The sequence below is a fragment of the Lathamus discolor genome, chromosome 2 (assembly GCF_037157495.1).
Source record: "Lathamus discolor isolate bLatDis1 chromosome 2, bLatDis1.hap1, whole genome shotgun sequence".
NCBI classification, from domain to species: Eukaryota; Metazoa; Chordata; class Aves; order Psittaciformes; family Psittacidae; genus Lathamus; species Lathamus discolor.
This window is the reverse complement of record NC_088885.1, coordinates 134,690,917-134,714,875: the sequence shown is the minus strand read 5'-3', so window position 1 is coordinate 134,714,875 and position 23,959 is coordinate 134,690,917. Positions and strand designations below refer to the sequence as shown.

Genomic DNA, 23,959 nt, shown 5'->3' with positions numbered 1-23,959 from the left:
AGAGCTGAGAAGCCTTAGAAAACTGTTTAGCATCTTTGAGATAGTATGTGTTGACATTTTGAGATACTACTTAGCCTGCACATACACTTTGACATCTTTGTGGTTTTAGTTGTTTGTGAAAAGCTCTGCCTTACACACATGCCAGGAAAGAGGATGTTACAAGTTCTCTCTTCATAAATAATCCAGCTCAACTTAAAAGGTATTCAAGAAATTAGGCTGCATTCCTTCCTTCAGCCCAAGCACAATAACACTGTACTTACTGCAAGCAGCCACCCTGAGTAGAAGCGGATTCTACATACTGCTTCAGAGCAAGCCGGAATTCCTCAATTTCTTCTTCTATCACAGACATTTGACGTTGGACAAGCATGATGTGCTGATACAAGAACACAACATTATTACTGTCATATCATCTTGAGTTCCTTGTGCTTTAAACTCAGACAAGTCTACCATAAAACAATAAAAAACACAGTTTGCAGTCTCTGTTCTAGTGCTCTGGAGTGGAGAAGTATAAATGCTCATATGTGGCTTTTACGTCTGGGCAAGGTGAGGCACAGAATAGGAACACCCAAATGAGTGTCCACCTTAGAGAAAACAAGAGTTGTCTGAACCCTGGATAAGAGAGTAACTATGTGAAGCAAATGTTGATCTTTGAAATGTTCAGTAATAAAGTCAGCATGTTTCCTTGGATGAATCTGGATGCAGCCAGGTGTGAGATCTGACATAAGACTGTATTCCCACAGTCTGCACCGGATGCAGTGTTACTTTCATTGAGGTGCTCTTACAGTCTTTTAGAGCTATGACTCACACCTGAATGAGATGCCTAAGGTAGCCCATGTTAAATGATGAACAGAGATTTCCTGTCTAGCAATATTGTATAATATAATTTTAAAAAAAGAAAATTAATAAATTCCTGTGATGAAAGAAGGAATTTGATGGATCACCTCTTCTGCTTATTTTTTCATGCGTATTTGATTCACATTTTGCTGTGTCCAAAGCCCTGAATGTACGAATGCTAGTATATCAGAAAAAAATGAGCTTGATCTTGGGACATAAGTGTACTTAACAGTAAGTTTATTGTTGGTCATGATTTTGGTTTTGTAAGTTGCAATACTGAGTATTGCTTAGTACTAGATGATCTCCCGTCTTTCCTGATAAGGTTTCCTGTAGCAGTTTTGGAAAGGAGGGAGGGAGGAAGGAAGGGGAGAAGGCCATACAACAGCGATTTAAAGCACGCATTCAGCATTAGGTGATTAGGAGCAGAGAAGCTATCACCCCTTAAACACTCTTGCCAGACTGGTAAATCTTATTAATGGTACCTCTCCCTCCTTATGTGAGTTGAGGTTTTGGCTACTGCATCCTTTGAAAATGATCCAAAAATTAATATAAAAGTTTTGCCCACATATTCTTTTGTTGCCTCTTGCACAATGTATCCTGCTAACTAAAATGGTTCCTTATTGCTGGAAAAAGTGAGGATGGTGATTTTCTAAATTAGTTTTCCACAAAAGAGATCAGGTGAGATTGTTGTCTCAATACCTGGCATGCAAAAGCAAATGTCAAAATCATTATCTTGAAAAGCACTTACAGATCTTGCATTTTCTTCCAGAACCTCCTCTTCAAATGGCTCGAGCTTTAGGTCCTTTGAGGCAGTTGAAAAGAAAATAGAAATATATGAGGCAATACATCTGTACTACAGATATATCTGTACTACATCTGTAGTCTGCTCTTACCTTTTTAACAAACTATTCCAATAGCTAGGTTCTGTTTAATCTCCAGAAGTTATAATTAAGTCCCTTCTTTATTAGCTGTAAGTCAAATAGAAGCATTGTTTGCAGTATCTTGCACGCTTCAGTGGTTAAATCCAACCTAAGCTGTTTGTAGTTTTCTTTATAATACTGATCAGGTGATATTTCATTTGTAAGAAATCCACTTGTTCACAAATGTGTAAGACAGATACCTTCTGAAGTTGTCATGTGGACTATGGAGATGAGCACGGATGGTGATTTGAATTACAGAATCAGCTAGGTTGGAAATTACCTTTAAGATCATCAAGTCCAACCATTACCCCAGCACTGCCAGGACCACCATTAAACCATGTCACTAAGGGCCTCATATACACAGTTTCTGAACACTTCCAGGGACGGTGATTCCACTACTTCCCTGGGCAGCCTGTTCCAATGCCTGACCACGCTCTCAATGAGATTTTTCCTAACATCCAGTCTAAACCTCCCCTGGCGCAGCTTGATGTCTTATCACTCGAGACTGACCCCACTTCATTATTACCTCCTTTCAGGTTGTTGTAGAGATCGATAAGGTCCCCCGTGAGCCTTCTTTTCTCCAGACTAAAAAACCCCAGTACCCTCAACCTCATTTGAAATGAACTATCAGCTACCATTCTGCAATCATAAAACTTTACACAGAAGAAACTTCCCTGCAGGGGTTAAAGGCTGCAAGGGACTGTTTTTCAGCATTGCTCCAAGTCAGGTTTCTGAACTACTGCACTTGCTTCTGAGGACAGGCAGGGCAGCAGCAAACAGATGCATCTGGAAGGCAGCAGTATGCTTGCTTGGCACACAGACTGGATGCACACTTCATGAATCGGTGATTCATGCAAACAACCGTCTAGTAACGCACACACAATGAGCATTTACATGCCAGGCACATGCAGTACCTTCAAGCCCACTGCCATATGGATATTCTGAAAAATATCCATATGCCTGACAAAAAGCAGACTGATTTGCAGTAAGCAGCTGGAGCAAGATGCGCTCTTTGTTAGTGGTGTTTCACGTCCTACTGCACGCAATTCTTGTGTGAGAAAGACAAAAACATTCTGCTTCCCGCTGGGTGAGGATTGGTTAACCTCAAGGAGCAAGTGTTTTGCCAGCACAAATACTGTACTCATTTAAAAACCAAGAAGAGGTGTGCAGGTAGAATCCAAATAACCAGGGGACCCACACCAGCAGCAGGTAGCAGAGCAAGGCAGGAATGAAGTTGCAATCACGCTAAGTCCAGTATAGCTTTACTTCTGTAGAATGTGCATAGAAGGGCATGACATGCGTGACTGGAAGGAAGAAAACTCAGCTTTTGATAGCTCATTTGTCAGTGCAGACACTTCAGCTAAAAACCCTGAGGGAAAATGCATATTCCTGCGGCTCTTTTATACTTACAGTGCCTTTTATTTCTAGGGGAAACAAATGGAAAAAGAGAGGGAAGGAATGACTCAAGTTGTACTGGACACTCTCTACTAAGATAGCAAGAAAAGCATTCCATTTTTTTCCAGAAAATATGAATGTAGAAAAAAAATAAATATTTGAGGGAAAAAAACAACTTATGAGACTGATTCATGGTTAAATTCACCTTTGACAGAAGACAGCAGAAGAATTAGACAATACTAATACTAAATACTAATACAATACTAAATACTAATAATAAATACTAATACAATACTAAATCCTTCACCAGGTAGGAAACACATATGGATAACTTGCCAGTCCCCTTAAGAAGTTTTAAAAGTCTATGCCCTGCCACTGTTTCCCTTTGGCACTGAGATCCTTTTCAGGCTGATGCTGAAGATTTTATTGAAGAATTTATCTGTAGCAGATTTGATCATTTTCTAACATCCTTGTTAAACATCCTCCAGCATTAGTGCTGTATGCCTGGTCTCTTTTTTTGTCACGTTCTTTTAAATGTTAAGTTTCCTTGAACTCCTTTTGGCATCAGTCCCTGTCAGGAGGCAGCTGTGGCAGGACAGGGAGCTGCTGTTTCCAAAGCAGAGCTGGGAGTAAAGCTGGAGCAAAGGCGTGAGTTGTGTTTCATGATGGACTTTGACATTTCAAAATCCAACTTTGATCTATTCAGAAAAAAACAAGTTGCTACTAAAATGTCAGTAATGTGGCAACTGCTGTGTAATTGCTTTCCTCATGCAGAAATGACCTCTGGGAGGAAGCTGCTGTGTGCAGGTGGATGGGTATGCCCTGGCCAGAGGCTTATTGGAGTGAGCAGACCGTGAGGAGCTGCTGAGCACGGCAAGGAGCAGAGTGAGCAGCTGACAGAAGTTACAGACAGTGCCCCAAGGAACGACCAAATTTCACAGCTGGTTAAGGAGAAATGATGCGAGACACTGTCAGACCTCAGGGACAACCGAAGGAAGTACTGGCCTTTTGGAGAGCAGCCTTACATGGCCAGGAGTGCCAGGGGTGACTGCATCAGTCATGCAGCTAATCGGTTATAAAGCTGAGATAACTGAAACACCAAATTTTGATCCCAAAGTGGGACCAAAGGGTAAAAGTAATTAGGGGCAGTTTGTTCATTTGGGAGGGAGCAATGGCAGAGAAAGGTCAGTATGTTCATCTTGCTGAGCCCTGTGCTGCATCACCACCGTTTATTCTGGCTTTTTGTCTAATCCTTCACTTAACTTCTTTTCTGTGTGTATAATTTGCTACTGAACTCAAGCTGGACTAGCAGGTGAGAAGGAGGAGACACTTGTCTGCCAGGACCCAAGGTCTGAGCCGGTGCCTGGCCAAGGGGCATGGATACAGCCACAAACACTAGATAGACTTAAAGCCCATGATGATGTTCACAGGGGAGCATCCATCCTGCTCAGCTGGGAAGAAGGATCAGGCTGCTGCATATTCATGTTTCTGCAAGTGATGCTTGTCTGAGAGTGCTGGTGAAGGTATCTGTGCTGCTGTGCTTTGATCAGTGTCTTTGGAGTATGTGCACAGCCTCACTGCTGGTGAGCACTGACCTGCACGGAGGAGCAGCATCAGCCCGACTGGGACTGGAGCAACTCCTGGGTCTGCGAGCAATTCAAGCTAAAACCTCACCTCTAGTAGACCAGGAGGAAGAAATCCCGAGTCCCAAATCCTTGAATACAGATACTCCCTTAGCATCTATCCAACATGACTGTCTGTCCTTCAACAGGGACACTTCATGTAGAGAACAACACAGGAATTTAAAACCTTACTTAAAACCCTGTTTTCTTCTTCAAAAAGAAGAAGTCATCGCACATAGACATAACCCAAATTTTAAAAGCTAGGGTAGCATTCAATCTCATTGAAAGAAAAAAGAAACAGGTACTTTCTCTACAGACGTTATTCAGGTTTTTACAAGGCCCTGGAAGCCCTGGTTTCATTGGATCAGATGCGTCATTCATCAGATGCCCAGATGGCTGCGCTTTGGCATGGGAACTGCAGGCAGTCTCCGGGCTCTGGGAGCTGGTGCAACCACCTCCCAGGCAGGATGATAAGATTTGCATTAGATTTTGGTTGAACTGTACTTATTATGAAGAGTGTTCTAACCTTTATAAATCAGTTTTCTCTGGTGGGGAAGGAGGAAACAACTTTATGTCAAGCTTTAGTGGGAAAGCTTAGAGGAAGAGGAAAAAAAAAAGATCCTAAATAGAGAGGCTTGTCCCATGTTCCCCAAAACAAGCATAACTAAATACAACAGAATCCTCCAGTCATAATGTGACTCTTTAATTCTTGATGAACAGCTGTATCTGTGATGATGGAAAGGGGAAAGGAAAACATATAAAAAAACCATGTCATACTCTGATGAAGCAGGAAAGAAGGTGGAAGGAAAACTAGGGATTTAATGGGTGTTAGCTCTCTTAGGTGATGTTTCACTCACTGATTGGAAAGGCTGTGACTGAGACACGGAAAGCAGTTATGGTTTAAGGATTTCTTTACTGAGAGACAAACAGGTCAAAAGAAACACACACCTTCTTTTCCAGCCTGTCAATCAGGTTTTGCAGTCTGTTTATCTGGGTCATCCACTGGCCATTTTCCTCCATCCAACCTTTGGAAAACATAAATAATGAACTTTTATCAAATGTTACTCAATACTGGAATACAGCATATTCATTTATTTTATAAAAATGTTTGGCTTAGCTGGCAATTCATTTTGCTTCTTGAAGATTGTGCTGCAACTAGTTCCATGTTCATTTAGGTGTAACTACAGGAAAGCATGATTTTGACTATATGAATTATTTTCTTTAAGATGTAACTGAAATCCAATACGTAATGAAAACCACATTCTAGATTAGTACATTCAGGTGCTTTTGAAATCATGCTGGTACCTCAAGAAAGAAGTACTCTCCTCTGCGGATGTAACCAGCTCATTACCTGAGTACCTTCTGCGCAAAATTCATAAATCATCTGGGCCGTGTGTGTGCGTATGCGTGTGTTAAGGTTTTCTCTGTCTTAATATTTTTCTTAGTTTGCCATTTCTTCACCTTCTTTACGTAAAGGTTTCTCTAAGAGCAGGATTCAGCTCTTCTGCTGCATAGCAAGCGTGTCTTTGGGATTCCTTTCAGTTACATCCCACGGAGGGACCATGTGTGTGTCCTGACTGCAGTTCCTCTTTCCCCTGAGAGCACCCGTGAAAGTGAAAGAAAGGCAGTTAAGAATGTCTGAAACACCCTGGCGTGGGTAATACAGCTCTGGTGACAGGATCTTACTTCCTCCTGCAAAGAGACATCAGAGCTGCTGTAGGAACCTGACTGCAAGGACATTGCCATAGTCAGTCTGTTGCTGTTCTTAGGGTCCTGATACAGTGCTTCCAGCAGAAGTCCAGGATTATTCAAAGGTTAAGAGTATGAATGTTCTTTCCAAAAAAACCAAACCAAACCAAAACACATCATTCTCATGAACAGTAGAAAAGAATTAATTGGGTGTACATCTGCAGCTAAGTGGTCTAGGTTTCTGGCATGGCATGTTGAGGAATCCTGATATTGAGGGATTCCTGAAGGAGCCTCCTAAAATAATTGTAGAATGGCTTGTATGCATTGGGAATAAAGGGCCTTTTCTTTATTCAGAGAAGGGTCATTTAGCTGCTACAGCTGTTTTCATACTTAAACTCTGAGGGGTTTTCAGCTTTTTAGTAGTTACCTGCAATATGCTGTCTTTAGGGCTTTCATGTATCCACTAATTATGGTATAACCTTGTGGTTGACCCTGTAGCTAATTTAGTAACATTAACTTGATGTCCTTGCAGCTAATGACCCTTCTCCACCTTTCCAACCAAACAGCATCCCTAGGTGCTTGATGAATTTCAGCAATATTTTTTATTAGGATTGATCCATCCTCCACTAGATTCTCCTAGAATGAGATTTTGGGTTTGAGATGCGCAATTTATGCCTGTGGTGACTGCAAATTTTGACCGATTCAAGATCGATTATGTTTGTCATAATAACTTTCATATCTTTTTCTCCCAAGTCATGGAAGTTAGCAGCAGAGGAAAGACTAAAGACACTGTGTCTTGTCTCTTTATATAGATAAGACATGCTCTTTTTAGAAGACTTCCTAGCTCCCCATCTCTACTGCAACCATATTTATAACTGTATAATGATCTGATATCATAGAGCAAACGTCAAGCCAGAAAATGTTCTGCAAAGGCACAAGCATCTCTGAGCCTCTCTAAAGTCTCTGGAAAATTTTGCTTTGCTAAAGCCTCAAGAAAATGCTCAAGGAAACACATATGTGCATGATGAGAGCAGTTGCTGGCATCACCCACAGTGTGAATGTGTATGGCAGTGATTGCTCTAAAGACAGAGAAAGGTTATTTATCAGAAACTGAAGATTTTTCAACACATGCTCTTGATATGCAAATTCAGTAACTTGCTCATTTTCCAGCCGAGAGTTCCTGTGGCACTTGGACTTACGTTTTGACCAAACAAAGAAATCTTAATACTTGGGATGTACCATGGGTGTGATACGTAGAGGAGGCAGAGTGTGGCTTTGCCTGAACAAGTACAAAGGCTAAAGAAGTGCTTGCTTGAGAGTTGAGCACGCACACGCACCTGCATTGTTACTGTGCACATGGGTAGCAGGCAGTAAGGAGGAAGACCAAGTGCTGAGACAAACACAGATCTTGTCTAGTATATTTTTTCTGTATATGTGTGTGTATGCATGTTTTAAATATCTTTAAAATGTGAAATGCCATACCTGTGCTAAAACGAGGGCTGTTTGGTGACAGGCTGTTATTCCTCTGCAGCCTTCGAGCTGAGCGTTTTCCTGGCCACGGAACTGAGAGCACTTCTGGTTTTGCTGGATCTTGTCTGCACAGAAACAGCAGACTTTATAAAGTGAAAAAAGGAAGGTTAAGCTGGTGTAAACCTATCTTTTAGGGAGAGAAAGCTCAAAGTTGGTGTTTGTGATATGGCTCTGACCTGACCTAATGAACCATTCACACCGTTCCCTCATTCGCATGAGTTTCACGACATCTCTGCGGAAGAACTGGGGTCACAAGAACAGCTAAAAGTGAGATATGAACTTTAAATGTTGACCCCTTCAACTTAAAGATTGAAAAGGTAAACAGTAACATGTATCTGATAATAAGGAAGGAAAACTGATGAGAATTAGCTAATACTGGATGGAGAACAGATACATTTCTGGGACTGTGAGCATCCTTAAATTAGTTTAGGAATGTGTTAGTGGGATTTTGATTCAGACAGTCTGGCTCTGGGTTAAGCATAATTGTAGATGATTTTACGTAGGGACTGGGGCATCTGCACTAGGAACTAACTCATTTTCTCCAAAATAGCTGTAGTTGAAATGCTGAGTTCACCTGGCTTTTCCATTGCTACTCCTATATTCCTTCAGTTTGCGGGGTGAAACGTAAAATGGTGTTGGACGTTCATGGTGACCCCTCTGCTCACACCCTTCACTGTAGCTGGGCAGGAGGTTTGCTCACCTCTCCTGCCGAGTCTGCTCCTCTGTGGTTTCTATGGCACACTCCACGGAGCTCTGGAGGGACTGAAGCTGGTTCAGTGTTTCCTTCAAAAGAAAGCGAGTCACAAACTGCTCCAAATTAGAAGCTTCCTGATAGTCCTAAAAAAAAATAAAAAAATAAAGTAAGGATTTGCCTACTAGGTTGGAAATGCATGAGGAAAGATTCAGATTTAATTCAGAAAGGAAGCAGCTTGGATATTTTCATGCCTATACATGCGAACCACATAAGCAACCTATCTTTACATTTTGGGACCAAAAGACCTCTACATTTCCAGGTTTAAATGCTGACCCCACCAAAGCTGAGAAAGTGTCTCAGCATCATTTCCACCTCCAAAAAACCCCCTTTTCCTTACATTTCTTAACTGCAGTTGGTGGCAGTACCACATTACTTCTTAAGTGTGGAAAAGCCAAGATATGATTGACAAGTGCAGAAATAGCTTTTATTCAGCTCCACACTTGTGAAAGAAGTTTATTGAGCCCACTGGCCTGTCTCTGACAGTGATTATGGGAATAGTCTTTGAGCAAGGCACATACTTAGTGATACTCCCCGAAAAACTCCACCAGCAGTTTGGCTGGAGGACTGCCTGTGCCAGGGAGATTGCCTTCTGAACTTAACAGTCTTTAACTGATTTTTGTTCCTATAATTTGTTTAATTATTTTTGAAACCATGTATCAATATATTTCACAATTACACTAAATGCATCCAGAAGTTCCTTGAGTTAGAGCTTGGCTTAAAGTTTGCACTTATATTTAGCATAATATAAAAAACCTCTTTGTGGTTTTCTCATTAATAAATAGAGACGATAGACCCCTATAGCCTCTGCTTACTGTGTAGAGCTCCCATCTGGAAAAGGGAAGGAAAATGGACTTCCATTTCTAACTCTGAATGAATTTGTTGGGTCCTACTCTGATGAAAGTATGGTGGTGTGCATTTTTCATATGCCTCAAGTCTGCTTATGTGTGCAGAAATCCCATTCAGCTGATCCTGAAAGCCTTTGGCTACAATTCCATCTAAAATGGTTTCATAAAACATGAGGTACATTGAATAAAAGATTTCTCTAGTCACCACATTTGAAGATGGGTTGACGGTCTGTAATCTCCAAGCTTTAAAAAAAAACTGTCATTTGAATGTCGTTGCCTCCTACTCGAGCTGACAACCCATTTGAGTATTTTTGGCAATGCATGAGTATTTTCAAGCTCTTCCCTGTTCTTCTCAATATGAAATGCCTTTTTGACTTTTAGACTTCTCTTGGAAATTTTGCATGTATGTGTTTGCAATCAGAACACAAATGTGGGACGTTTTGAAACTTAAATATAAAATAAAAGGACTAAGTTAATAGCTTTAAAAGCATTTTGCTCTCAAGTGAGAGCAGTTGATTCACAATATGTTATTAACTTAGTTCTTGATGGAAGACTTCTGCTAGAGAGATCTCAGATGTTAAACCACTCATGAGTCATCGGAACTTACTCATGTTGCCAGAAGCAACTTCTATATTTAGTTCTGTCTTCAGATGAATCAGGTGTAAGCCACTCTCCAACAAATAATTTCTCATTTATACTTTTTTAAAATAGATTTTCATGGGAGATTGTCCACCTGTTGAATGAATACCTTAGGCTCACACCAGTCCTACAAGTAACATTTATGGCAACCTTTATGATTAGTATAACTTATGCAATAGCAAAGCTTATTTTCTTCTTCTTCTACATTGTCTTCATTGCAACTGATTTAAAACTGGTGCACCTGGCAGACATCATTTAATTTCAAAGAACTTTGGTTCTCTGGGGCATGTTAGAACAACATGTGTAGTATGGGCAGTTAAATCAAGCCCTGCAGAAGAAATCCAGGGTATGTTACAATTTTTCACCTTCCACCAGTACTCTTGGAAATAAGTGATGACAGAACCGACCACTTCTTGTAAGTTTTTGAATACCGAGGCGATCTCACAAGAGTAGAATAATCAAAGTGTTTCAAAATCCTGGGCATCCAAAAAGCAAGTGCTACAGATGCCTCCATATAGTTTCCTGCTTGTAGTCATTGTAAATCTGATACCGGTATGCTGAATTACAACTTAAAATGTACATCCATCCTGTTTCATTTTGCTTAATGCTCAGGTGGGCCCTTGCTGATGGGAAGGGATCATACAAACATCAGCTCTGTAATAGTTGCTGCTCTCTGAGGCTGGCTGCTTTTTGACTCCTTTAGAAATATTACCTGCACCTGAAAATCATTATGATTTCAGGTTTTTTTTTTCCCCATCAGAACCACTACAGGTTTGTGCATTGCACCAGGATTTAGTCTGTTTTTGATTCCTGTTCTGTTGTTCCACAAGTTCTATACTTGGAAAAGACCTATTGGAAAGGTCCTTGTGATCTATAAATACAGCTTACAGTTACAGGTACACAGAGATTTTTTCTAAAGATGGCCCATGCAGGCAGGTTGCTAACATATCTGTGTGAGTCTAGAATTATCAAAGACTCTTTCCTTATGTACATTTTACCCAAACAGTAGTGCTTACAACTCTTCTATACAGAAGACTTAACTCTTTTAATGGGTAAATGGCTACTCAGTGTTTTTCTTTAAGTAACGGCTCCAAGCCAGCAAATCTGAGCTCACAGCAATGTTGGACAGCTTTGACTCCTGCCCACTGAAAGACAACTATGTCTACCTGTCCTTCTAAAATTCTTCAAAGGTCATGGACAAAGCTATTCAGCATATATAAATTGTCAGCATTATTATAATTTATTATATTATAATTCATGGAGGGAAAAAGATTAGCCATTACAATTCAACTTAAACCTCAACTCCAGCTCTCAGCAATGAGGAATTACATGCTTTGTTATCATTTCACCGCTCTACTTCATACAGAAAAATGCTTTCATTTGCATTTCACTAGAGGCACAATGGTACAAGATTTCATTAGGAGAAAGACATTGTTATTTCTGAATTAAGAAAAACGTGTATCAATTTATTAAGTGTCTATTATATTAAAATCAGCATAAGTGGCATGCCCAGCATTTGTATTGTTAGTGTATCGTGCCACCAATTAATAATAGGACCCACTGATGGTGTCTATATATAAATTAGAAAAATGACTTAATTTCATTAGCTGCAAATTACCATTTACTAGCATATACATTATACTGCACAGCAGTTTGAGTAGTCTGCATGAAATAAGTCTGTGTTAACATATCACTCTGCTTGTTAGTTTTACTGATTGTGAGTGAATGAGGGTAATTTTCCACATCTACCTCATCAAGAGACAACTGTGACCTTTGTAAGCAGCTAAGTTTTGAGTTCCCATTAATGCAACTGAAAATACACATAATTGGGTGATTCTCTGGAAAAGGTCACTGTGGCCTTTAAATCTTGCTTACAGCTGTGTTAAAAGGTTCAGAAGAGGTTCTCCTTTTATAATGATGGAGGTGGTGGGGCTTAGGTATCCACATCGCAGGAGTCCACATCTCAGGGCCACCACAGGTTCAGTCACCCTCTTGATCCTCTCAAGTCCTGGTGCCAGCCAGTGACCTGACACCACACTTACCCACTTATCGCAAGAGCAGCTCCTTGAGATGTAAAGGAGAGAGAGACCTGTGTTCACTGACTGGGGACATGCAAACTAAATTTGGTTGGGGGAAGAAACTCTGAAATCTCTCAGAAGGGGTGGGAGCTTAGGCAAAAGTTCCACAAAAATAGTGGGAAAGGACATCTGGCTGTCATCTAGTCCAAGCCCCTTTTCAGAGCAGGGCCAACTTCAAAGCTAGTGCAGGCTGCTCAGGGCGATGTCCAGCTCAGTCTGGGACATCTCCAAGCATGGAGATTACTCCATTTCTCTGCAGAAAGAATTTTCCATTTGTCTCTTCCCTTCCACAACCTGCAGACATTGCCTCTTGTGCTTTTGCTGTGCACCCCTGAAAGAGATGATGTTGTTTTGTCTTCACTGCAACTCCCCTTTAGACAGCAGAATTACATCTTCCCACAGCCTCTTCTCCAGGCTGAACAAACCTAGTCCCCTTGGCCTCTCCTTCCTGTATTGCTATTCTACTGTGTAGCACATTATGTTATATAGCACTTTGTAACTATTTATTGTACTTTATTTGTAAAATTAGTTACAATAGTTATTACTGTTTCTTACTTTGCAATTTTCTGTTTCCTATTTTATGTCATAGAAAAATAATTTCATAAAAGATATTTATGCTTATCTTTACAGAAAATACCCCCAAGGTGACTGAAAAGTAGTTATAATTGACAAAGACTCAGCGAGGAATAATCTATTTAAATTTCCCTTGACCATGGGATGTCTCGTGCCCTGTGTGTTTATCCTGAATTAGTGGGACAATGCCATGTGTTACAACTTTAAATTGAGGATATAAAATAGGTCAGGATAACTGGTATGCTGGTGTGAATTTTTCATATGCCCACAGGAAAAAAAATCAAAAAAAAAATCAAGCGTTTTGATTTAATTCCCTAAGATCTAGTTCTTCAGACTGTATCAGAAGAGTAAAGTCAAGAGTAAAATCATAAATTCACCAGAAGGCAGATCCAGAGATGCTCACTGTGTTGACTTTTACAGCATCCTCATTGTAAAAATGAAAAAGCATAGCATGCCAAACTATTACATAGATTCAGCTTCAGGTTTTGAGTGCGGCACAAGCGTTCCAAGTTTATCAAAGTATTTTATTTGGAATAAAATACATATTTCAGTTCTGCCTACAGAATTGGAACAGTGACAATCTCTGCTAACCACTTGCAGTGCTGACGTAAGAGCAAGGAAAAAAAAAAGGTAATCATGGGCGATTATAGGAGAATATTGATGTATAATTGGAATAGCATGCATCAGAATCACATAGTCTATCACTCTACTGGGATTACTGAAGAAGTAATATACTCCTACTGCAGTAATAGCACGTACGAAATTCATGTATGGATAAAAAAATAACTTGTATTTAACTGCTATTAAGTGCATCACACAGCTTGAGACAAGAAACTGTGTTTTATATCAGCAGGTAGCAGGGATATGTGTAATGCCATTGCTCCTGGGAGAAGTTTGTAAGGATTGCAAGGAAAACATCAAAGCTGTTGGTGGTGTTTTGATAGGTATCGACAGGAGAAAGGCTAGGTTAAATGTTTCTTTTTCTGCTCTGAAGTTCATTCTATACACTTCTATGTTTAAAGGTATGGATAGTAACTTAATTAAGGGGTTTGGTTTGGTTTTGATTGGTTGTTTGCTTGTAAGTTCTGACTATTTAACACATCTTCTCTTCTACTAGCAGAATTTTGAGCATTGCCTCCTTCTCACCCGGTAGGTATAAGACTTCACGAAAAAGATCAAAGAAGATCCGAAGAATTTTCATTACTCTGATAAGGAGCTAGAAGGAGAACCATGCCCTAATAGTCACAATCTTAAATAAATTTCATAGATAGAAAATCCTATGAAATTAAATTCTAAAGCCTCATTTATTAATGTCTCTAGCTAAAATTAGCTGTTTATTCATAGGGTCATCTCTGCCTTTAGCGGGGTGCAGCTGGTGATATATTTAGCCCTATCACCAGCATTCTTCTCTCACAAGTGGTGTTCCCAGGACTCAGTATTCGGGGCAGTTCTGTTTAGTATCTTTGCCAGTGATCTGGATGAGGGGATCGAGTGCACCCTCAATAACTTTGCAGATGACACCAAGTTGAAAGCAGGAGTGTTGATCTGCTGAAGGATAGGAAGGTTCTACAAAAGGATCTGGACAGGCTGGATCAATGGGCTGTGACCAATAGTATGACGTTCAACAAGGCAAAGCACCGGGTCCTGCACTGGGGCCACAACAACCCCATGGAACACTCCAGGCTTGGGGAAGAGTGGTTGGAAAGCTGCCAGTGGAAAAAGACCTGGGGATGCTGATTGACTGAGCTGAACATGGGCCAGCTTGTGCCCAGGTGGCCAAGAAGGCCAGCGGCATCCTGGCCTGTATCAGAAATAGCGTAGCCAGCAGGACTAAGTACGTGATCATCCTTCTGTACTTGGTGAGGCTGCACCTCAGATCCTGTGTTCCGTTCTGGCCCCTCACCGCGAGGGAGACATTGAGGTGTTAGAGTGGGTCCAGAGAAGGGCAAAAACCTGTTGAAGGGTCTGGAGCACAAGTGTGATGAGGAATGACTGAGGGAACTGGGGGTGTTTACTCTGGAGAAGAGAAGGCTCAGGGGAAACCCTATGGCTGTCTACAACTACCTGAAAGGAGAATGGAGTGAGGCTTGGGTTAGTCTCTTTCCCAGATAACAAGTAATAGGAAAAGAAGAAATAGCCTCAAGCTGCCAAGGACACGCGTGGTTTAGATTGGATATTAGGGAAAATTTCTTCACAGAAGGGGTGTCAAGCACAGGAACAGGCTGCCCAGGGAAGCGGTGGGTCACCACCCATGGAGGTATTTAAAAGATGTGTAGATGGGGTGTTTAGGCACATGGTTTAGTGGTGGACTTGGCAGTGCTGGGTTAACAGTTGGATCTGATGATCTTAAAGGTCTTTTTCACTCTAAACAATTCTATGATTTTAGATTGACACTGACCTGAAAAAACTTTGTGATAAAGGAACAGATGAAGTGGATTCAAAGCCAATGCATGAAACTTAATAACCAGGATAAACAGAGTAATACTTGCCTTAGGTTATTCTTACACAGTAGCTATTCATTACATTCATTCTGTGAAAGGTGCATTTGTAAAAAGTGCAATTTCAAAGAGAACAAGATTAGATTCTATGAAAAATGTTAAATTCTGCTCACATGCCCAATCTGGTGCTAGCCGATTTAACACAGATTATGTGAAAACAAAACTACAATTTGAAGCTCCATTTTTCCTCAAACAGAACGTTAGCTGTGGAACTCTGTTGTAGACATATGCTTATCTAGCTTTTTTGCCTTTTTCCAGTTATTTTGTTTTGCAATATAATTTACATAATCACTACTGTTACTATTACTCAAATATGCAATTAAAAAAATCTTGGTATTCTGGTTTATAATGGGTATCAACCCTCCACAGTGCAGCTGTTTACATAATTACTATAAATGCACCATCAGTAACTAAATTGCATGTCCCTGTGTTACTCTTTCGGCTCCTATAATCTTCTCTTTTACTTTGACTAGCTCCTATTTTTAGATTATTCAAGAAGTTTTCCAGTAATAACAACACTGCATTAACTTCACTTAGACTGGTTTTTTTGAGCAAAGCAGAAAAATGACTGATTTCATAGCAGCAAAGAATAAGACATGCACTATCAGTCCCCAAATCCAGCATCGTGCTGTTGCACACCACATACTGCCCTATCTTTTTGCAAGCAACATGTAAAAAGTAAAAAGTAGTTATTTTTTTTTTGCCCCCAAATGCTTAGAAGGATATTCCAGAATTTGATTATTGAATAAAAATTATCTTTCATTTCCATCCTAAACTTAATATTATGTTTTTCATATTTAAATGCTGGGTATAAACCAGTTGTGGTTACTGCTGCTTATGTGGTGGTTGCTAGTTCACCAAGTGTGGTCCCCAGCTATCACAGAAAGCGTATTTGCTGTCCTTCATTAAAAAGCTGCAAAGGAGAGAAGAAAGTCCCTGCAAAGCAGTTTCCTACTGACAGTCCTTCTTGCTTATTTCAATGTTCCCTTTACTTTAGATTTGAATTCCTCTTTTTGCTATTCATAAATGTTTTCTATTGGGTGTGTAAAAGTCCTGCTCAACCCAAGTCACTGATATGCTGGAGCAGGAAGCATGTCCCATCCTGGAACCCCCCTCATCACTTGGCCACCAGCCAGCTGTGGTTAAACTTTCACTAACACTGCAGTATAAGCTGCCCTCAGGAGCAGGGGGTTTAAAATCATCTGAAATGGTCCCTGCTTCTGCACAGGCCTCTGCTGCCAGCCATCACTGTGCAGGTGCCATGGGGGTACATCCTGGCTGGAAAATGGCCCCGTGCCATTGGCAAAATGGAAGGCAGAAAGCAGGAGAGTGCTCTTCAGCTAGTGAAAAAATGTGAACTTTAAATGGGTGTTACAACTTTGATAAAAGGCACTGTCAGATCAGGGTAAGCCATCACCAGGTCTTCCTTTGTGAGACAGCTCCTCTGAGCAAACACCCTTCAGACCTCAGAGCTATTCAAGCACCTAAACTTGAGTCTTGTGCCCTACAGAGACCCCCAGTTTCCAGCTGTTGCCTCAGACGGGGGTCTCGTTCTGCCCCTGGGTCTCCAGAGAGCCCGTGTGTATTTGTCAGGCCTGTGCAGACACGTTGGACATCCCTGAATACAGATTCTCTAAAATACCACTAGATGCTTGATTAAACCCCTGAATATTTCTGTATTGTCAACTTCATTGTATACAGAAATTACATTTATAGTGATTAAATGAGGTTTTTCCAGTTTGCTGAGAACAGAATAGCCCACCACCACCAGCAGGCTGCATTTCCAATAAGCTATAGCAATACCAGAAATAGAGAAAAACTTGTTCCTACTGAATAAGTGACAAATAGCAACAATTTTATGGCTTGATACCTAAAGGAAGACGTTCTTTTGTCTCTAAGTTCCTGATTTTCAGCATTCACAAGTCAACAGAACCAAGATATCAAGCACCTTAAAAAAACTGGTTTATTTTTATCTATTTGCATCATTACTCAGTGACAGATTCTCTGTGCTCTGAGTTGCAAAATTTCTCTTTATTGTATTTATATGTGACTGCAAGCTACTAAACATGCAGCTTGCTGAAAATGTTATGTTTATTTGGATAATAAAGCCCCATGAGATTCAATATTTTAGTTACATATGCTTCTGTGTTTTGCTATAAAACATGTCAGGAAAAAAAGGCTTAAAGAAGCAAGCCCTCTAATGCCTTTGTGAAGTTTTGCTGAGTCTAATTTGTAATGCTTCCTGTATATAAGATGAAGAAGAAATGAGATAAACAGAACGACACCAGCTTGTACTTTCATCAGGAAAATATCAATCAGGCAGGTACAAGAAAATAACTGACACTACTGATTAATCTGTCCTCAGCACTCCTGCGTAAGCAACTCACACAGACTCTTGACATATGAGAAAAATGATCAAATATCAAATGCCACAAATCCCTTTTAAAATCCTCAGATATGTGTTTCCTTTCCTTGTGTAAAGATGAAACACGAGGAGAGCAGTAGCAAAATGGAAGGTCTGTAGCTCTCCAAGCACCCTCTGGTAAGCTGTTTTTTGTATTCAAAGTGTGTTGCTTGCAATGCAACTCTGTGGTTTTTGTGCTGAAGTATGTTCCTTGCTATATCTATTTCTCTGCATTTTTAGATTAAGACTTTCCCATCAAGCCCCAGAATGGTGTAAGGAAGTCTGGTTTGAAAGTTTCTTGAACCTGCTAACACACTGGAACGTTTTCTCCCATATATGACTTGGTATGTCTGCTTTCAGATAGCACAGGGCTGGAATAATGGAGAAAAGCTCAGTTCAATAAAGCTGTGCTGACAACCCTTTCAAAACACAGAGGGCAATAAAGTACATAGAAATTATCCTGCAATTACCTTGCAGGAATCAGTTATTTGCTAATGTGTTGCTGTCCTGGTTTGAGCAGCAGCAGTCAGTTTTCTCCTTCTTAGGAGCTAGTACAGTGCTGTGCTTTGATCTTTTGGCCTTGGAGCAGTGGTGATAACGCCGATGTTTTCAGTTGCTGCTCGAATGTTTGGTGTGGCCAAGGACTTTCTGAGCCTCATGCTCTGCCAGGGAGGAGGGGAGGCTGGGAGGGAGAAGAGACAGGACACCTGACCCAAGCTGACCAAAGAGGTATTCCATACCACAGCACGTCATGCCCAGGATGTAACGGGGAGTTACGCCGGAAGGGCTAGAGGGACTGCAGGGTTGGAGGAGGTATCGGTCGGTGCTTGGCTGGGGGGAGTGGGGTGAGTTATTGGTCGGCTGGTGTTGAGGTATTGTATTCTTTCCTCTTGTTATTTCCTTTATCATTATTATTATTGGTGGTAGCAGTAGTGATCTATGTTATACCTTAGTTACTAAACTGTTCTTATCTCAACCCGTGGGAGTTGCATTCTTTTTGATTCTCCTCTCCGTCCCTCCAGGAGCAGGGGGAGGGCAAGAAGTGGGGGGAGTGAGTGGACGAGGTTTGTGGTTGGGTTTAAACCATGACAGTTGCATTAAAAGTATCTATATGTGGAAATGATTTGGAGTGATGGGGACAATTTGGTTGATCTTGATTTAAATCCAGGAATCTACAGCCAAGCCAAACTCCGGTTGCTCTTGGTGGAAGATTATATTGGGTTTGTGTGGTAAAGTTTGGGTGGGGGGTACATTTTATGGGGTTTTCATCTGTATCTCTGTCTGCATCTGGAATAAGGTGGGTTTATAGATTGGATTTAAATTTTTCAGACATGCCAACCCACTGTTCAGCTTTTCATTCAAACCTGACATCTTCTCTGGGGTTTCCTTGGAAACTGAAGCTGAAAAATTTTGCTAGGGCTTCAATTCAACAGCTGCCCCCCTCATGCACAGTATCTACTGAGTATGGGCAACTTGAATTAGTAGGAGAACACAGACTTTCTATAGGAAGGACTGAGTGGTGATTGTTTATCGGACTCTAAGCTGGATAAATGAAATGATCGTTTTTCCACGTTGCTCCCTTTTCCTCTCAAATATTTAAGACTGAAGGAGCTGCTTACCTGAAGTGGCATGCACTCTGGGAAAGTTTAGCAGCGACTCAGAGGTGCTGAGCTTTCTCTAACCCACAAAAAGTCAGAGGGGATGGAAACCTCACAGCAACCCTGAGGACTGATAATCTGTAATCAGCCCCACACTCTGCAGAGTGGAGTTCAGGTTCAGTCTCAGAAGTTTCTACTTTTCATTTTTAATACGATAATTTGGTCCTGGCCATTGGAAACAGACTCAGCTCCTGTACATAAACACAGCATGTCTTTGTAGCTCTCAAAGTGTAAGTCTTCAATTCTGGTTTGTTGGGTTTTTTTCCCTTTCCTGTATATGAATTTTCAAACTAGATGTTGGCTTAGAAGATAGTAACAAATGCTCCCATTACTCAGTGACTACTCAAAGGACCAGGTGACTACAGTGGCAGAGCAGTGACAAAACTTCATTTTGCACTGGGAGAGGAAACCCAGGCCTTGCTCTGGATTCATGCTGATGTCCATTCATAACCAGACCACCCATTTCTGAGGACCCGCTTGTTTATGCTGGGGAGTTAACTTAAAGTAGGAGCTACATCACATCTTGTGTGTCGGTGGTGATGTGCATCATTTATCCATGATATCCCAATATGCTAACTCCTTTTGTTGCACCCCTAGCCCTATCACAGTAGTGGGAGGGCTAGAGCAGCTCTGGTGAGCACCTGGTGCCCAAGCAGGGTCAACACACCACAGTTATTTTCTTCAAACTATTTCCAGATGTTGATATGCTGATAACATTTACCCACATCTGGATATGGAACCCTCTCTTGGTACAATTTGAAGAATGTTCTTCAGATATTTTGCAAAGATAATTGTAGTTATATGCAAACTGTAATACTGTGCAAACAGAGCTTTACAGCTTTGAAATGCAGCCATTTAGAGAAGCCTTTTCCTATTGGACTTTTGCTACAAACATGCATATTTGGAAGAACTTAAATATGAATTAGTAACTTGACCTACATAAGGAAAATACTGGATACACATTCAAGTAAACAAAATATAAAATGTAAAAAAAACGCCGCAATTTTTACTCACTTTCTTTGTTTTGTCCATTGCCTTCAGTATGGTTATGTTTAAGTCTTCCAAGACTGATAAAACATTTTCATACTCTCCTAAGTGCTGGGAAAAGTATTCTAAAGGAAGAAAACCCATGCCAGCTATTAATGACCTGAAAAATCAATGTTTCATGAAATACCAATTTTATCATGTCTGAATTCAGTTATGGTGTTATTAGCTATCTAAACATACAAAATGAACAAGAGTTACAATGAAAATGATGATTTTTTTTTCCTTCAAAATCATTCCCAGAGTACTTAAAAATACCATAAGCAGTGTTTAAAAACATTTTCCTTCAATAAATGATTTGACAAATTGACAAAAATTTAAAATGTCAGTTTAAGAGCTGAAACAGACCGACAAAATGTCTGCATTTTCTTTCCAAACTGGATTTCCAGTCTAATAGTTTACTACAGTTACTAGCAGGAAATGAAGTTTTCATGTGCATGTACTAAATCTGATTATTTCCATACAAAAATGAGTAATTCTCGTAAAGTCCTTAGAGGACATATGATCAAGGGGTGTCTGCTGTGATTTGGGGTTGAGTCAGAAATTAAGAGACCATGAGCTGGCCAGATAAGCTTCTAGTCCCAGGTACTATGATGATATTTTCACCAATCACAATGTATGCAAAATGCTTTTAACAAAAATCATGGAAATAACATCATAAGTTGTGGGATATCCTTGCATAGGTGCTCAAAGCAAAGGTGCTCAAACAGAAAGAGCTGATGTAAAATCAGGGTGCATAACTCAGAGGCATTACAGTGAGAGGAGGAAGCAAACGTGGGAAATCATGACCCAAGTTTGCATTTGGCCAATGTGATGAAACACAATAGGGAGAGGCACAGAGGGGAAAAAGCATGAAAAAGAAGGAAAAAAATAACGTTAAAGCTAGAGACTGTGTTAGACAAGGCACTTGGACATCAAATCACCTGGAAGAGCATGAAAAACAACAACTAAATGGCAGACAGGAAGAACAAGATTAGATAGGAGCTTTCTGAAATAATAAATAGCAATACTTTGAGGCTTTTTAGAGGTCAGCATGGACTTCTTGAGGGAGTCATGAAACATAAGGTTTCAGGACACTGAAACATAACCTGGTATCGCTGAAAGATTGAATGAAATGATATAGAAGGAAAATGTATCGTGAATTGGTATCCTGGAAATGAATCTTCATTTCTGACACCTCAAGTAACTCAGAAAGAGCTGTATAATCACTAGGTTAAACACGTGTTCAGTAAACTTAGTACCAGGTTCACAGACGAGAAATACCCTGCTTGGCAACCTATGAAAGATATAAAAGGCAGCTGAAGTAGCCCATGTTTAACAAAACCAGAATGACCATTAGGCAGACACCCCAAGCTCCAGTCCCAGCTCTGGCCCCGGCCCTAGCCCTTTGGCTAGTCTGCAGGGTTAGGTTCTGAGCAACACAGTAACACATCAAAAGCAGTAAAACTCTGGTGGAGCAAGGCCACCAAGCCTTCCTTGGCCAGTTTTATATAATTTTGGCAAGATGTTCAACCAGAAGTCATCACAACCCAAGTCACTTCACCTGAATCTCTTGTCATATATTTACAAGCCACAGTCTAAGTAGGTTCTTGGCCATAGGTCGAGTCATTGTGTGTGCGAGTAAGTGAGCTGGCATTGAACTTGAACAGTATTTTCAGCTTTTATAAGTCTTTAACATCACTGGCCAATGGAATAGTTACCAGGCTGTCATCCTTCCCTCAGAAATAGTCTGGTTTTAACAAGCATAACTGGATTTTTTTGGATGTTTTGTGGGAGGACTTACAGAAATTCTCTGTGGATTGTTTTCTTCTGCAAACAGCACTCCTAAATCAGGTGCTGTACGATCAGCTAGAGAGCAAACAGGGTTTGGGTGAAATTACAGCTCAGAATGTGGTACAGAAATGGGTAACTGGGCCTTGCAAGAGGGTTTTTTCCTTGTGGGGAAGGATAATAGAACTTGTCAACCTGCTGTTATCACTGGCTCAAGTTGGAGGGACACAAGGAATTTTCTTCCATGGGTTACTAATATGACAACCTCTTTCAAAATTGACAAAGCATGCCTTTGAAAGTGATAAACCAGCTAGAAAAAATATCTCACATGAAAGGGAAATAAGATAAAAGCTATCTATCTATCAGAGCAGATCTTGAAGCTCAGAGAATGTGAAGTATTGATTAGGTAAAACATTTTCAAAGTAACTTCTGCAAGTAATGGATGACAGAGTGTACAAAGGTTGCAAGTCATCTTCATTTTCCCAGGAGTTCTTTCAACTGAAACTATTTTCTGTTTGAGCTACAAAGATTAAATGGGGAAAAAAAATCGTATCACATTATATGTTCACTTGTGCAGGGCTGCCAAAGGCATAGATTATTCTAGAACACATAGATAATGTGTTCTTGCCCAAAAAGGAACTTACCGCAAAGCTCTTCCGTGTCAAGGTTGCTGGAAAGATAAGAGTATAGAAGGTTAGTAAGCTTAGTAATTTATTTTTGTTGGACTGGTAAACAGTAGGACTTAAAGATTAGCCTGACTCAAGGATCAGCCTCCCTGCCTGGGCTGTAGTAGGAGATGTGAGTGCCTGGCTCTTGCTGGCCTTGCTCTTCTGCCTTCTGACCTGTCCTAAGCTGAAGGCAATAGCTGTGCTGCAGCTTTTCTGAAGGTGGCTGCAGGTACAGTCTCCCTTCCCAATCATAGACTTGTTTGGGTTGGAAAGGGCCTTAAGATCATCCAGTTCCAACCCCTGCCATGGGCAGGGACACCTTCCACTAGATCAGGGTGCATGTTCCCACTGGCACCTTCCTACTCACCAACAACCCTCTTTGGGGTTCCTCCCCTAGGCTTTGTGAATCATGGTGCAGAGTCATTGCTCCTCAGGCTTTACACAGTTGCTACCAGTGCTGACAGAAATCCATCTAAACACCAGAAAGTTTGGGGATGTTTACACACACCCCCCCCCCCCCGCCCCCCATCTCCCCCCCCCCCCCATCTTTCTGCCCATACTCCTTTTCTGTTGTTGTCGTGATGGACAGCATGGCTCAGAGAGCTTAATTCTCCATGCTAAATGAGGGAAGACTTAGTAACTTTCTCCTGTTTACAATCTGCACTCTGCAATAGGGTTCCATTGGAGAGACAGTACAGTAGGAGGATAAAATCAGACATAGCCCATCAGCATACATAGTTCCTAAGAATTTCTGGACATAGAAAACCATTTCATCAGTACTACAGCAAAATTAGTGATGTGAAAAGCATAGCTGTACTGCCATATTCTCATGCCAACATTATTAAAATACATAAATACATTCAAGTATCTTATACAATTCAAAGCTGTTCACTTGAAACAGACTTCATCTTGATCAACTCTAACTCTTAAGCAGTATTTTCTCTTTGAGGCCTTAACAGTCAAAAGAAAAAACATCTGACCTACAGCTCGGTTCTGAAAGTTAGCACATTGACTCTCTTCCAAGGAGGAGAAGAAACT

The 23,959-nt window shown here is 40.7% G+C and overlaps 1 protein-coding gene across 1 annotated transcript in view; it reads right to left on the bottom strand.

Annotated features, from left to right (window-relative positions):
* NECAB1 (N-terminal EF-hand calcium binding protein 1) overlaps window positions 1–23,959 on the bottom strand; it is a 53,802-nt gene that overhangs the window by 5,779 nt on the left and 24,064 nt on the right. The window contains exons 4-10 of the mRNA XM_065669415.1: window positions 22,898–22,923; window positions 20,454–20,551; window positions 8,691–8,827; window positions 7,943–8,055; window positions 5,720–5,796; window positions 1,583–1,636; window positions 261–373 (exon numbers count right to left, since the gene is read on the bottom strand). Of these exons, the coding sequence (XP_065525487.1) occupies window positions 261–373; window positions 1,583–1,636; window positions 5,720–5,796; window positions 7,943–8,055; window positions 8,691–8,827; window positions 20,454–20,551; window positions 22,898–22,923 (618 nt within the window). The remainder of the gene's footprint in view (window positions 1–260; window positions 374–1,582; window positions 1,637–5,719; window positions 5,797–7,942; window positions 8,056–8,690; window positions 8,828–20,453; window positions 20,552–22,897; window positions 22,924–23,959) is intronic.